General features: G+C 39.0%; 1 protein-coding gene across 1 annotated transcript in view; it reads right to left on the bottom strand.

Annotated features, from left to right (window-relative positions):
* Positions 1-13,049, bottom strand: part of Pmvk (Phosphomevalonate kinase) — a 63,045-nt gene extending 49,996 nt beyond the window's left edge. The window contains exon 1 of the mRNA XM_067154078.2: positions 12,688-13,049. Coding sequence (XP_067010179.1) covers positions 12,688-12,797 — 110 coding nt within the window. The 5' untranslated portion in view covers positions 12,798-13,049. The remainder of the gene's footprint in view (positions 1-12,687) is intronic.
* Between the last annotated feature and the right edge of the window lie 1,002 nt (positions 13,050-14,051).

The raw sequence follows: 14,051 nt of genomic DNA, 5'->3' as shown, positions 1-14,051 counted from the left end.
GATTTTTTACCTTGAGGTGATAATTTGACTGATGATGCCCTCAATGAAGGGCGAAACATGTCTCAAGTGGAATCAATAATAAATTCCTAATTTATAAAATTTGTATGTATTGAATAAGTGAAAAAACAAACCTTTTAGCATCCTACATTAAGTGGTATGTTCCGAGCTGTCAGCGGAGAGATGGCGTGGAATGACATTAGTAGACGAATAGGTTTGAATGGCGTCTATAAAAGTAGGAAAGATCACAATATGAAGATAAAGTTGGAATTCAAGAGGACAAACTGGGGCAAATATTCATTTATAGGAAGGGGAGTTAGGGATTGGAATAACTTACCAAGGGAGATGTTCAATAAATTTCCAATTTCTTTGAAATCATTTCGGAAAAGGCTAGGAAAGCAACAGATAGGGAATCTGCCACCTGGGCGACTGCCCTAAATGCAGATCAGTATTGATTGATTTGATTGATTGATTGATTGATTGATTGATTGATATTGGAGTGTGAAAACAGGTATGTACATATGATGGTAAACATAATTGGCAGTCATATGAAATTTAAGGAAAAATGGAAGGATATCCGTAAGTACTTTACGGTAGAAACAGGTTACAGGAGGGATATTCCAGGGATCATCAATGGTCAAGGCGAGTGTATATGCGAGGATTTACAGAAGGCAGAAGTACCTGTATTCAGTCAGCAGTATGTTAAGATTTTATATATATATATATATATATATATATATATATATCAAATAAGAGTTTTGTCTGTACATTGCTCAGGATTTGAAAAGAATGGTATTTCTGTATCGTCCATGCCCATAGTAACAAGGAAATACAATTTTTACTTTTCCGTAATTTCTGTCTGCCTGTATGTACATGCATCACGAGAAAACGGCTGAAGAGAATTTAATGAAAATCGGTATGTGAAGTCGGGAGATGAGCCACTACAATCTACACTATAAATAATTTTACTCACACTGAGTGAAATGGTAGTTTAGGGGAAGGCCTAAAATTTAATTCTCAAATATTTATATTATTAGTGGTCCTATCGATAAATACTACATAACTAAAGTTATATAGAATTAAATTTCCGATCATTTATGTCATACATTGTTACCATACCTGTTTTGATAACACAGATATTCATGAATTTTGTGTTTTTGTTGCCAAGTCCATTATCAATGCCGAGCCACGAGAAAATGGGTAAACAGAATTTAATGAAAGTCGGTGTATAGAGTCGGGGAATAAGAAACTACAGTCTAAGTTATAAACAATTTTCTTCACCCTGGATGAAATTGTAGTTTAGGGGAAGGCACCTAAAATTAATTTTAAATACCTATGTTATTGGTCCTATCGAAAAGTACTACACACACACAACAAAAGTTATAGAGAATACAATTTCCGACCATTTATGTTTTATTCAGTTTTACCGTACTGGCTATGATAAGAGTGGTATTTCAGAGTCGGAAGATAACGAAATGTGAAGGCCTACAATACTGAAAGCGTATTACATTGATCAACAATAACATTACATTGACCATTGTTTGTTGTGATGTTCTTTATCTCTTATGCTGCCGCTCAACTCGGATTACTGCTGCGTACCGAGTATAACAGCCTGACTGAATATTGGTGGGTAATAGCTGGGGACTTGGAAAACATTCTTCTTTAGCATGCCATTCCTCTGGATTCTACATTTTCTGATACTGTACTGCTAGTATGAAACAGACTGGTTCATCATAATATTCTAGCTATTCGATTCCTACTCTGACGTGCTGGTTTGAATGAGCAGTGTGCATACTTAAGGCAGAGGCTCACTTAGTAGTAGTAGTAGTAGTAGTAGGAGTAGTAGTATGACCTGGTCTTGAACTACAATTTAGGCCTATTCGAAATTATAGCACCACAATTCACAACTCAAAATTCAACCCTGAAAAGAGTCGTTTCTTGAGGAAAGCTTCTTCCTCTTCACTTTTATTAAATTGTACATTCACTTTGTTTTAAATTAGCAGTGAAAAGGGGGTTTATCCTCTGGCTTGGAGGAAATATTTACCTCCAAGTCAGATAGAATTTTCCGCCGCCTGTGTAGTGGAAAATTCTAAATTCCCATGGAGGGAATTACATATTTTTCACCAACAGAGCATGTCAAAAATGTCAAAAACATATCAGCATCAGTGGATAGGGTCTGACTCTGATGAGTCTAGTGTCAGACCTAAGATGAAACGCTGGTTAATAGAGCAAACGCCTGAAAAGCCTCACATCTGATATGATTTTGACATGCCTGTGTAGTGAACTGAAATTTTCCGACTCATCGGGTACTGCTAGGAAACAGATTAGTAAACGGGTATAGCTTTTGCCCTGCGAGTCTCCACTATTCGACACACTCACCCAGCCGAAAATAAGACGAAGTGTGTTCATGGTCCAGCTCTGGAACTTTGGACTGTTAGGTCGGCAGCGTAGTACCATTCGTTAAAAGTGAGAAAATGTGTGGTTTTTAATTTGATCGAGTATTTCATATGAAAGCATTGCTTTTAATCACGCCATTCTTCCTGACAACCTTGTAATGACCTATGTTCATTTCATTTGGGAGAACTACTAAGACAGTCTTTCTGACAATGTAAAAAGGCAGGTGGAGAGTGAGTGTCTGCCATTAAAATGAAAACTCCCCAACCTGATTGTGACTGATGGTAGGCAAGGGGGCCTACCTTTACAATGAAAATTCCCTAACCCAGTCTTCATATGAGAAAAGACGTTTGGTGACTCCCCCGTCGAGTTTCTAGGGTAACGTTAAGTGCTATGCAATTTAATACAATCTTGCTTACGTGTACACTACCTAACATAGAATACTGTATACAATGTAGAATTCCGTAACGAAGCACGGGTATATCAGCTAGTTTACAATAATATGCTTTCTGATTCATTACATTGTGCATTGTTACACAAATAATTAGTACAAAAGGAAGGTATTGCTTCACTCTTTAAAGTGTCAGATGACACTCTCATCTGAAACATAGCCTGAAGTACCACTGACGCTTTAAAGCATCAAAAAATATTGTTTTAAATGCATAATATTTACTTTTTAACTCGATGGACACGTTTATGATAAAATTTAGTGCCATTTATTAGTATTGACTGATACTGCCAAAACAGCTCCTGAGAAAGATATTTTAGAAAATGGTGGCAGTGAACGTGTTAAGGGGATATGATGGCAGAAAATGTATTTATTATGAATATATTCATACGAAAGTTACATGCTTGTAATAAAAGGTTGAGTAGATTAACTACCCTATAAATTAATCTGAGATCTTACAAGAGCCATGCACCCTACTCTGTCAAACATTATTTTATATAATCAGTATTTACAAACAATTTTGGCAGGCAATGTAAGATATAGCAAAATGAAATCATTTACCACCTGAACAACAGTCCTAAATAACATTCTACTGTAGATGGCCATAGTATTTATTTATTAGAAAGGCACACTCATACAAACAGAAAGCAAGGTGCTTGTTTTAGCACCTATTATTGTTTTGCAGTGTTTAGTATTCATTTTTGGTGAAATTGAAGGCAAAGTTTTCATTTTCCGTGAACTGATTCATGAGGAAAGTATTTCAGGATGGATAGTACGCTTGGTAGTGTTCACATCAGTAAAGAAGATACATATGAATAACATACAGGAAGGCAAAATCAACACCGAATACGAGAGTTCTACCAGTGTTTTGTGGAAAAATTTGCCTAGTACCAAGGAGTTCACCAGTAACTTGGATGGTAGTGCAGGATTTAGATTAATAGGTTTATTATTGCCAAGTGAGCAATTAGATCAGCTTGCCAGTGCAAAGTTAGGAGAGACAATAGTTTACACATAGTGATGAGGGTAATAAACATGTAGTTGTGACAGGTATCAATCTATTACACTGCCAACTTACTCATTAGAACAATATTCCAGAAGCTTTTCTTTTAGCTATTAAGCCAGTGTACAGTACTAGCCTCACCTAAACTCCTCAAGAAATGTACACATATGTGAATACAAAGAACCCTAATGAGAATTTAAATTTTCTACTTTGGAAGGGATGTCCATAGACAAACTTTCTTCGCAGCCATTTGGTAAAATTATCTGCTTTTGAAGCTGCTGTAGTCTTCAATGATGTAAATTAAGACAGGATTGTCATTCTCGCAAGTTTGGATTTGGACCTCTATTCTTTGCACAGAAGACAGTAGGCCTATGAAAATACCTTTGGAGAATACCACCAATGTGTGCCTTTGTAGTGGAATGACGAAGAAAAATTCAGGAACTAGTACCGAAAGTCCATCAATGCTTATAAGGAATTGGGGGAAAAATGAAGTCACTAGTAGAAGTCAGGCAAACAAATTACAGGAAATGTATAAGTTTTGAGGAAAGGCTGGCAGTATCGTTAAATTCATTATTCACAATGATTTTTTAAGATTTAAAGTTAGAAGTGATGTTCACCTCTGAAACAAGTATGTCCATGGCAAAATATATCTTATAAAAGATTAGTGGCAGGTACATTTCTTTTCATTATGCAGGTTGAAGTATTGATTAAAAAAAGGACTAAAAACAATGGATGCATCTATGTACATCAATTTGAATTCATAATTTGAAGGTACTTGGTGGAATGATAAAGTGAGAGTAGCTTGTAAATGTAAAAGGAAGGCGTATCAGAAATGGCTCCAAACAAGGGCTGATGCAGACAGGAAAGAGGAAAGAAACAAAGCAAAACAAATAGTTGTTGAATCCAAGAAGTTGTGGGAAGATTTTGATAATAACCTGGAAAGCAGCAAGGAAACTTTTTTGGACAGTAATAAATAGAGACGGGAATTTGCCTATTTTATTCCTGTGTTCAGAAACGTGGGCTTTTGAGATATAAACCCGTTTTAGGGTCCTTAAATCTAGATTTCGTTGGTTTTATTGTGCCTATAAATGCCTAATACAGGGGTTTGTGCCTATTTGGAGTATAATTGTCTATTTGATGCCTTTTGAATCTATTTTAAAGAAGCCGATTTTCTTCCAGTGCATTATACTGTAACTGATGTGCTCGACAGTATTATCTTCTCATTTCTCAAGATATGTTTACCCCACAAACAAAAATGGGAATTCTTGGAAGTCACCAGAAATAGTTCTTGGGAAATTTCCGTCAGGAGAAACAAGAAACAATTTGACCTCGAAGCCTTCAACCCCTCCAACCTTCTAAGTTATATGCCAGAACCAATCAATGTCGAACCCTTATACCTCCTCCTCGATGTGAACTGTTCTACGCGTACGCTTTACCTTCAGAACGTGTTGTGATTTATTGTGAAGAGGTGTGCCTGTGGCAATGCCAGAAGTAAAATCACCGGGCGAGTTGGCTGTGCGCTTAGTGGCATCCGGGAGATAGTGGGTTTGAACCCCACTGTCGACAGCTCTGAAGATGGTTTTCCGTGGTTTCCCATTTTTACACCAGGCAAATGCTGGGGCTGTACCTTAATTAAGGCCACGGTTGCTTCCTTCCCACTCCAAGGCCTTTCCCATCCCACTGTCACCGTAAGACCTATCTGTATCGGCGTGACGTAAAAAAAATGTAATTGCAAAGAAAAATCGTCGAAGTCCTACTGGCTGAAGCCGTGGATCACAGGGGATCCCAATTTCACTACGGATGGAAAGGTAGTCTTCTGCCAAGCTTGCTGTAAGGAGGTAGGTTTGTTTGTTCCTTGTATCTCTTTTTTGTGACTGAACTACGATCACATTTCATTGTAGCATTTATAGGCCTATTCATTTATGTATTGTGGAAAGTTGTTTTGTTGCAATGCTGTATTAGTCGTGAACTTTCAATAATTTATATTGCTAAAATATAAATAATCATTTAATTACTGAACGAGGAGTTAGAACGCCCGTGGTCTCTTGTGACAGAGTGGATGAAAATTAAAAATCGGTATTCTGAACTCTGATTCAATTACCGTGCAAATAGAGATTTACAACTGAAATATTTTCTTTCTTTCCTTCTTAATCTGTTTACACTCCAGGGTAGGTTTTCCCTCGGACTCAGTGAAGGATCCCACCTCTACCACCTCAAGGGCAGTGTCCTGGAACATGAGACTTTGGGTCGGGGATACAACTTGGGAAGAGGACTAGTACCTTGCCCAGACAGCCTCGCCTATGCTGAACAGGGGCCTTGTGAAGGCCTGCGAAGATTGGAAGGGACAAGCAAAGAAGAGGGAAGGAAGTGGCCGCGTCTTTAAGTTAGGTACCATCCCGGCATTTTCCTGAAGTAGAAGTGGGAAACCACAGAAAACCACGTTGAGGATGGCTGAGGTGAGAATCGAACCCACCTCTACTCAGTTGACCTCCCAAGGCTGAGTGGACCCGTTCCAGCTCTCGTGCCACATTTCAAATTTCGTGGCAGAGCCGGGAATAGAACCCAGGCCTCCGTGGGTGGCAGCTAATCACGCTAACTACTACACCACAGAAGCGGACTACAACTGAAATGTAATTAAAAAATCGTGAATAACTTAACACCAGCGCTATGTGTAGGCTCCATTACGCTCCGCTAGGACGAGTTGGCCGTGCGGTTAGGAGCGCGGGGCTATGAACTTGCATCCGGGAGATAGTGGGTTCAAATCCCACTGTCGGCAGCCCCGAAGATCTTTTTCCATTTTCACACCAGGGAAATGCTGGGGCTGTACCTTAAGGCCACAACCGCTTCCTTCCAACTCCTAGGCCTTTCCTATCCCATCGTCGCTATAAGACCTAGCTGTGTCGGTGCGACGTAAAGTACCTAGCAAAAAAAAAAAAAACCATAGTTTGTGCAGCTAGGACGATGTCACAGAAGCTAAACATACAAGATGGCACGGCTTGGATGATGTCACAGCGTGTTTAACAAGGCTACAAATACTATCTTTACAAGATCAGGCCAGTGAGAAGGGTGGCAGCCTTGTGGGCATACATGATGCACGATATATTGCAGGCAACAGAAAATAGTCTTCATGACAGCTGACTCGGAGTTTTATAGTGCCTCTCTTTTAATTCTTCTATGTAAGTAAGAATGCTGCTAGGGGCAGGTCGGTGAGTCTATGGCAACCATATAGGAAGAATCTCTATGCTATTCAGGTATCGTTTCACATCATTTTTATTATTTTTTCACCCGGTGAACTCGACAGGAAACTGACAGATTATAACTGAACATTTGAGGACATATTTCCATGTATATTACGAATTCTCTTGTTCCTACTTTAAAGTTTTGTACTTCTAGAGACATCACCTCTAATAGTCTCTTTTTTATGAAACAAATGCATGTTTATACTGTCCGACTGGTTGGCTGAATGGTCAGCGTACATGCCTTCGGTTTACAGGGTCCCGTGTTTGATTCCTGGCCTGGTTGGGGATTTTAACCTTAATTGGTTAATTCCAGTGGGTCTGGGGCTGGGTTTGTGTGGCGTTTTCAGCATTAGAAATCATCCTTGGTAGGGCCCTCATTTCCACAGACATGCAGGTCATCTAATAGGCCGTCTACGAGAAAAAGATCTGCACCAGGCCTCTACAGAGGCTATACGCAATTATTATGTTTATACTAAGCATTATTGCCAATCAGCCCAGCTGTAGAAATATAAGAACATTGTGATTTAAGTCAATTTTGTAGATCAAATGTGAAAAGATACCATATAGATCAACATAATAATATAATTTTGTATGGCTATTTCTAGCCGAATGCAGCCCTTGTAAGGCTGACCCTCCAATGACGGTGGGCGGCATCTGCCATATGTAGGTAACTGCGTGTTATTGTGGTGTAGGATAGTGTTATGTGTGGTTTGTAAGTTGCAGGGATGTTGGGGACATCACAAACACCCAGTCTCCGGGCCACTGGAATTAACCAATGAAGGTTAAAATCCCCGACCCGGCCGGCAATCGAACCCGGGACCCTCGGAACCGAAGGCCAATATGCTGATCATTCAGCCAACGAGTCGGCAACACATAGAAATACTGCGATACATTTGACACGAGTACAGAAAGCATTGTCATCGCAGCTTATCTACCAGTCCAGTCTGAACAGCGACCAACAACAATTTTCTACAGACCTGTGCACTGCAATGGTGGGAACTAATATCCGCCTGCATAACTGGAGCATCTTCAAACTTCAAAAAGCTGCTGGGAGCAATCACCGAGTTGGAGACGAGTGGCTTCCCCCCAATGGAGTCATTTAGGTTTGTGGAAGAATTCAGGAGAAATTTTGACCAAACCTCTGGGAAGGTAGCCGCTGTCAGCAAAAAGCTGCATAAGAGTCCTGCAGCAGAATGCATGATGGAAAGCGACATTAAAAGTAGCCAGGGTGCTACGAGGTGAGGTAGATGAAGCAATTGAACTAAAACCAGATGAAGTGGCTTCACTGAGGTTATGTCCAATCACTTCCTGTGATGTTGTCAGATTTCTCTCAGTACAAAACATTCTGTCCGACAGGAGAACAAGACTGCTACCGGAAAACATTGAAACGTTGATTGTTGTAAATTCCTTTTATAGTACTTGAGCGTGTTATTAAATTATAAGTATTTTTTCTTGCCTATTTTGGCTAATTTAAGAGCCTAATATGCCTGCCTATTTTAACTGTTTTTAGTGCCTATAATTCTTGTCTCTAGTAATAAACAATCTTAGGAAGGGAGGGGAAAAGGGAATTATTTTGGGTAAATCAGGTGAACTCATAATAGCCTATATCCCAGGGAATCAATGGACAGGTGGAAGAAATATCTGGAAAATCTTCAACATAAAAGGAAATCTTCCTGGTGATGTTGCAAAAGGGTTTATTGTGTCACCTATTCAATACATTATAAATTTTTAAACATTTAGGAATTTATTACCATTTTCATTTGAGACATGTTTTGCCCTTCTTTGAGGGCATCATCAGTCAAGGCATAAATCAGGTACCTGATTAGTAATTAAACTGTAAATACGAAGATACAAACTTAACATATTACAATTGAAAGAAAAAATGGTCAGTGATGATACAGATAAACAATATATGTTTATGACACAGTAACCAATGCGTAAAATCACAGGGTATTTTAGCAATGTCCAGCAGTAGTGGTCTGAAGAATAATTGACGCTACTCTAATAAAAAATCATAGGAAATTATAAAGTTTATACATATACATATATTTACAATTCAATTACTAATCAGGTACCTGATTCATGCCTTGAGATGGTACTATGACTAATGATGCCCTCAAAGAAGGGCGAAACATGTCTCGACTGGAAATAAATTCCTAAATGTTTAAAAATTTATAATGTATTGAATAGGTGACACAATAAACCCTTTAGCATCCTACATATAGTATCTTCAATATGGATTAATAATGATATTTATCACTTGCAACGATGTTGCAAACAACCAAACTCATGGGGAGCAGGTCAACGATATTGGTAAAATTACACTTGAAGTGGAAAGGATGGTAAATAAACTCCATTGTCAAAAAGCAGCAAGAATAGATGAAATTAGACCTGAAGTGGTGAAATATATTGGGAAGCCAGGGATTCATAGAGTAATAAGATTAGCATGGAATGTTAGTAAAACACTTTCTGATTGGACAAAATCACTAATTGCAACTTACTATAAGCAAGGGAACAGGAAGTATTGCAATAACTATCATGATAGCTCATTGATTGGTATACCAGGCAAGGTATTCACTGGCTTCTTGGAAGGTAAGGTGCGATCACTGGTTGAGAGGAAGTTGGATGAAAACCAGTGTGGTTTCAGACTACAGAGGGGCTGTTAGGATCAGATTTTCAGTATGTGCCACATAACTGAAAAATGCTACCAGAAGAATACACAGTTAAGTTTATGTTTGGTAGATCCAGAGAAGGCATGTGACAGAATACCGAGGGAAAAGATGTTCGCCATACTGGGGAACTTTGGGATTAAGGGTAGATTATTAGATTATTAGAATCAATCAAAGGCATTTATATGACAATTGGACTACAGTGAGAATTGATAGAAGAATGAGTTCTTGATTCAAGGTACTTACAGGGATTAGACAAGGCTGTAATCTTTCACCTTTGTTGATCATGAATAACACGGATCATCTGCTGAGAGGCATTAAGTGTCAAGGAGGGATTCTGTTAGGTGAAAATATAGTAAGCAGTTAGGCCTATGCTGACGATTTGGTCTTCTTGTCAGATTGTGCGAAAGCCTGCAGTCTAATATCTTGGAATGTGAAAATAGGTGTAATGAATATGGTATGAAAATTAGCCTTTCCAAGACTAAATTGATTTCAGTAGGTAAGTAATCCCAAGAGAACTTAATGTCAGATTTGGGATACTTAACTTGACCAGGTAGGTAGGTAGATGTGTGTTCTCCCAGTACAGTAGTATAGTTATTGAGACTGAATCACGGTGCAGTAAAGGTAATGCAGTGAGCTCATAGTTGCGATCAATGGCATTTTGTAAGAAAGAAGTCAGCTCCTGGATGAAACCATCGGTAGAAATTCAGTAAGACTTACATTACTTTTATAGCATTATAAGGATGTAATATGTTGGAAATCCTAAGTGGAATGCCTTGTGGAGGAGCGATGTGTTCACTGCGATAGTTAAGAACCCACCCGCCATCCCCCAGAAGTAATTTTGCTTTTATAACCTATTAGAAGTTATCACGCGCCATAGTCCATCGCCTCACTACATACCAGCATTTCCATTGGGTTAGACACTATGGGATATGACGTCACTCCTAGCAATGAAGTAAGTGAATTCCGTTACCAACCCGCACACAAGAAATACACAAGGATACTAGAGGCCTAGGGCCGCTTCGCGGCTTCTAACCTGGGGGCTTACGCCCCCAGACCCCCTTTGCTTGATCCAGACCAATGGTCTAACCAATCCAGACCAATGGCTTTGTCACTAACCTACCCTAACCAATCCAGACCAATGGAGGTGTCACGCAGGATACTAGAGGACTAGGGCCGCTTCGCTGCTTCTAACCTGGGGGCTTATGCCCCCAGACCTCCTTTGCTTGATCCAGACCAATGGCTTTGTCACTGACCAATGGTCTAACCAATCCAGACCAATGGCTTGGTCACTAACCTACTGTAACGAGATTCGTAAATAAAAGTAGAGCCGCTGCGTTAACAAGATTCGTAAATAAAAGTAGCGCCGCTGCACTAGGACTGTTCTTTATATGAACAGTGGGCAGCTCTGTCCACCCCACGATCAAGTCCTTCGCAAGAAGCGAGCGAGAGAGAAACAAATGACAGTGCAATTGCGCCTGGATGCATGGCGCTGGAAAATGTAAACTGTTCTGAACTTTTGCCAAACCATCTTACACCGGTCTGTTTTCAGACCAACTTTGCTTTACAGGAGTGAACTGTAGGTTGACTCAGGTTATCTTGTTTGTAAGTTAGAAGTACCAGATATCAATCAGAGTGCCAGGGAAGATTACTCCTACAGACAGGTGGGAACAATGGTAGCAGAGTACTCAGAATAAGGAGATAAATGAAAAGTTAGGAATCAACTCGATGGTGGGGTCATGTGTGGTGAATGGAGGATAGATTACCCAGGAGAATAATGGACTCTGTTATAGAGATTAAGAGAAGTAGAAGGAGAACAAGACAATGATGGTTAAACTCAGTTTCTAATGATTTACACATAAGAGGTAGGCCTATAGAACTAAATGAGAGCCAGATAACTAGTTACAAATAGAGAATTGTGGTAGCGGTAAGTAAATTCACAGAGGCTTGCAGACTACTTGCTAAAAGACATAACAGTCTATAATGAAGTTGTATGTATGCATGTATATTTGTATGTTTACGTATAGTTTAAATAATAATGGGGGAACATATTTATAAATACTTTGTGCTTTCATCAATATAATGAAAATACTATACTGTAATTTTGAGTATTTACATATAAAAGGTCGAGAATACCCACAGTAGGCTAGGCTAGAAAAATATAAAACTGACAACTCTCATTTTCTGATAATAGACAACAGGTTTATAATAATAATAATAATAATATTGCAGCTCACAGCCATTATTCAAAAATAAAGGATTATCAACCCCCTCTTAAATCTAATCACAGGGGAAAAGAAAGTGTTTGCTAGACTTTGGAATAAATATTGGCTTATGAGTGGAAACTGCCACATAAGATGCAATAATGACACTATAGTCTGGGCTTACATAAAAAGAATATCGCCCGGACTTGGAAGAGAAAGAGTTATCCAACGGAAGGCAGATACGAATGATGGAAGAAAGGAGCCCGCCACTAGAAATAAGTATTAGACCCAGTTGGAGGCCAGTGGTCGTCACACCTTCGTCTCTGCGTTGTATCTGTTGCTTAGTTGGGGAGAACAAGACAATGATGGTTAAACTCAGTTTCTAATGATTTACACATAAGAGGTAAGCGTATAGAACTAAATGAGGCCAGAGAACGCCGGAATTAGAAGCGATTATGCAAAAAATAATTCAACAACGAAATACATGTTAAAGAAAGGATGCGACTTAAGATACACTATGGTGATATTACGAATAGGCCTAATTTCAACAGTCCTGAAACCAAAAATGATTAGGTCGGTTGCATGGATGGTACCTCCGAAAGCTTTGAAACACAACGTAACTTATTACCAACAGAATGCACGTATCTCCGACAACCCAAGTAGGCCAATTGTTCTAGGTAATATGCATGTACTTCTGACAGCCCTGAAACAAGTTATTATCAGTATATCCATGTACCTCTGATATAGTCTTTCGGCAACATAGTCCTTCCCCGATTTCCTCTTTCCACTCAGAAGTAACACAGCTACAGGATATTTACATTCTTGCAATTCGTTTGTGGAACTCATGTTTTATCATAAAGGAATTTAATGCACTCTTCTATAAGAATTCCAGTGGGAGAGGAGTGATAGGTAAATTCACAGACTATAGAGAATATTATACACAATACAGACAAAGGTTACATTAACTCCATTACTAATAAATAACGTTCGGAAGTTATGACAGTTCGAGCAAATACAGTAGTTGGTTCGAGTAAAGAAATCTTGGTTCTTCTTCTTCTTGGTTAGTTGTTGGACATCGTCGTAAGACGCTACGTCCAGTCACTGGTTTGCGGGTTAATTAATGTCTGGGAGAGGTGCCAACAGTAGAAGAAAGTAGTACACTACGAAAAAGAAGGGAGAGCTATGTAAAGAAGCGAATTGCAACGGTTAATGATGAAACTTAGGAATATACCAATGAGATATAGGCTAAACGATCAGGGAAGAACACAAAAACACTGGGACACAGGGATCTAATTCTTCACGTCTGTGTGGTCTGTCACGACGTCTTACTACAAACAAACAAGACCGGACCACATATAAGGGTGAGTATGTGCAAGTACGTACCTAGAGGAAAGGAAAAGGTTACAAATGGATAAATCTTGGTTGTTTTTTTTAAAAGGACTCTACGAGCTGAGCACCATCTTTGTCTTGTCTTGTCTTGTCTTGTCTTGTCCAAAGAGAATAAGTAAGAGTCGACACTCAACGTTATTTTTAACTTCTGTACACAGCGGCTGCCGCAAAGATTACCAGGAATTGCATGTTAGCGCTCGTAGTGGTCGTAGGGAAAACTAAAATTACCGGGCGGGCGATTTAAATCTTTTAGCACGGGTCGCGTCGGGTACCCAGGTTCTCACCCTCCCTCCCCCACTCTTAAATATATTCATTTCTTTTCTTTCATATCTTTCTTCTTCTTTCCTTTCTTTCTCTTACCTTTTTTTTTGTGGAATACTTCATTCTGAACAATGATACACCTAAAGGTTGGCCTGTGCTTTATTATTATTATTATTATTATTATTATTATTATTATTATTATTATTATTATTTCCATTTTTCTTTTTTTTCTTGCTGGAGAAAAGAAGCTTACCAGTCTGTGCTGCTTATTATAATTTTATTTTTACTAATTCACAAAGCCATGAAGGAAGGGATTAGCTGGACTGACCTGTGCTGCTTTTTTCTGCTGAGGAAAAAAGAAGCTAATTTGCAAAGGGAGGGAGGGAGGAAGTAAGTGACCAGAAGGTGAGTGGGATTGGCAATAATTATCTCTGATTATGAACTACGACA

Source organism: Anabrus simplex, chromosome 1 (assembly GCF_040414725.1).
Source record: "Anabrus simplex isolate iqAnaSimp1 chromosome 1, ASM4041472v1, whole genome shotgun sequence".
NCBI classification, from domain to species: Eukaryota; Metazoa; Arthropoda; class Insecta; order Orthoptera; family Tettigoniidae; genus Anabrus; species Anabrus simplex.
Note: the sequence above shows the minus strand (reverse complement) of the source record. Positions and strands in the feature narration are given on the sequence as shown.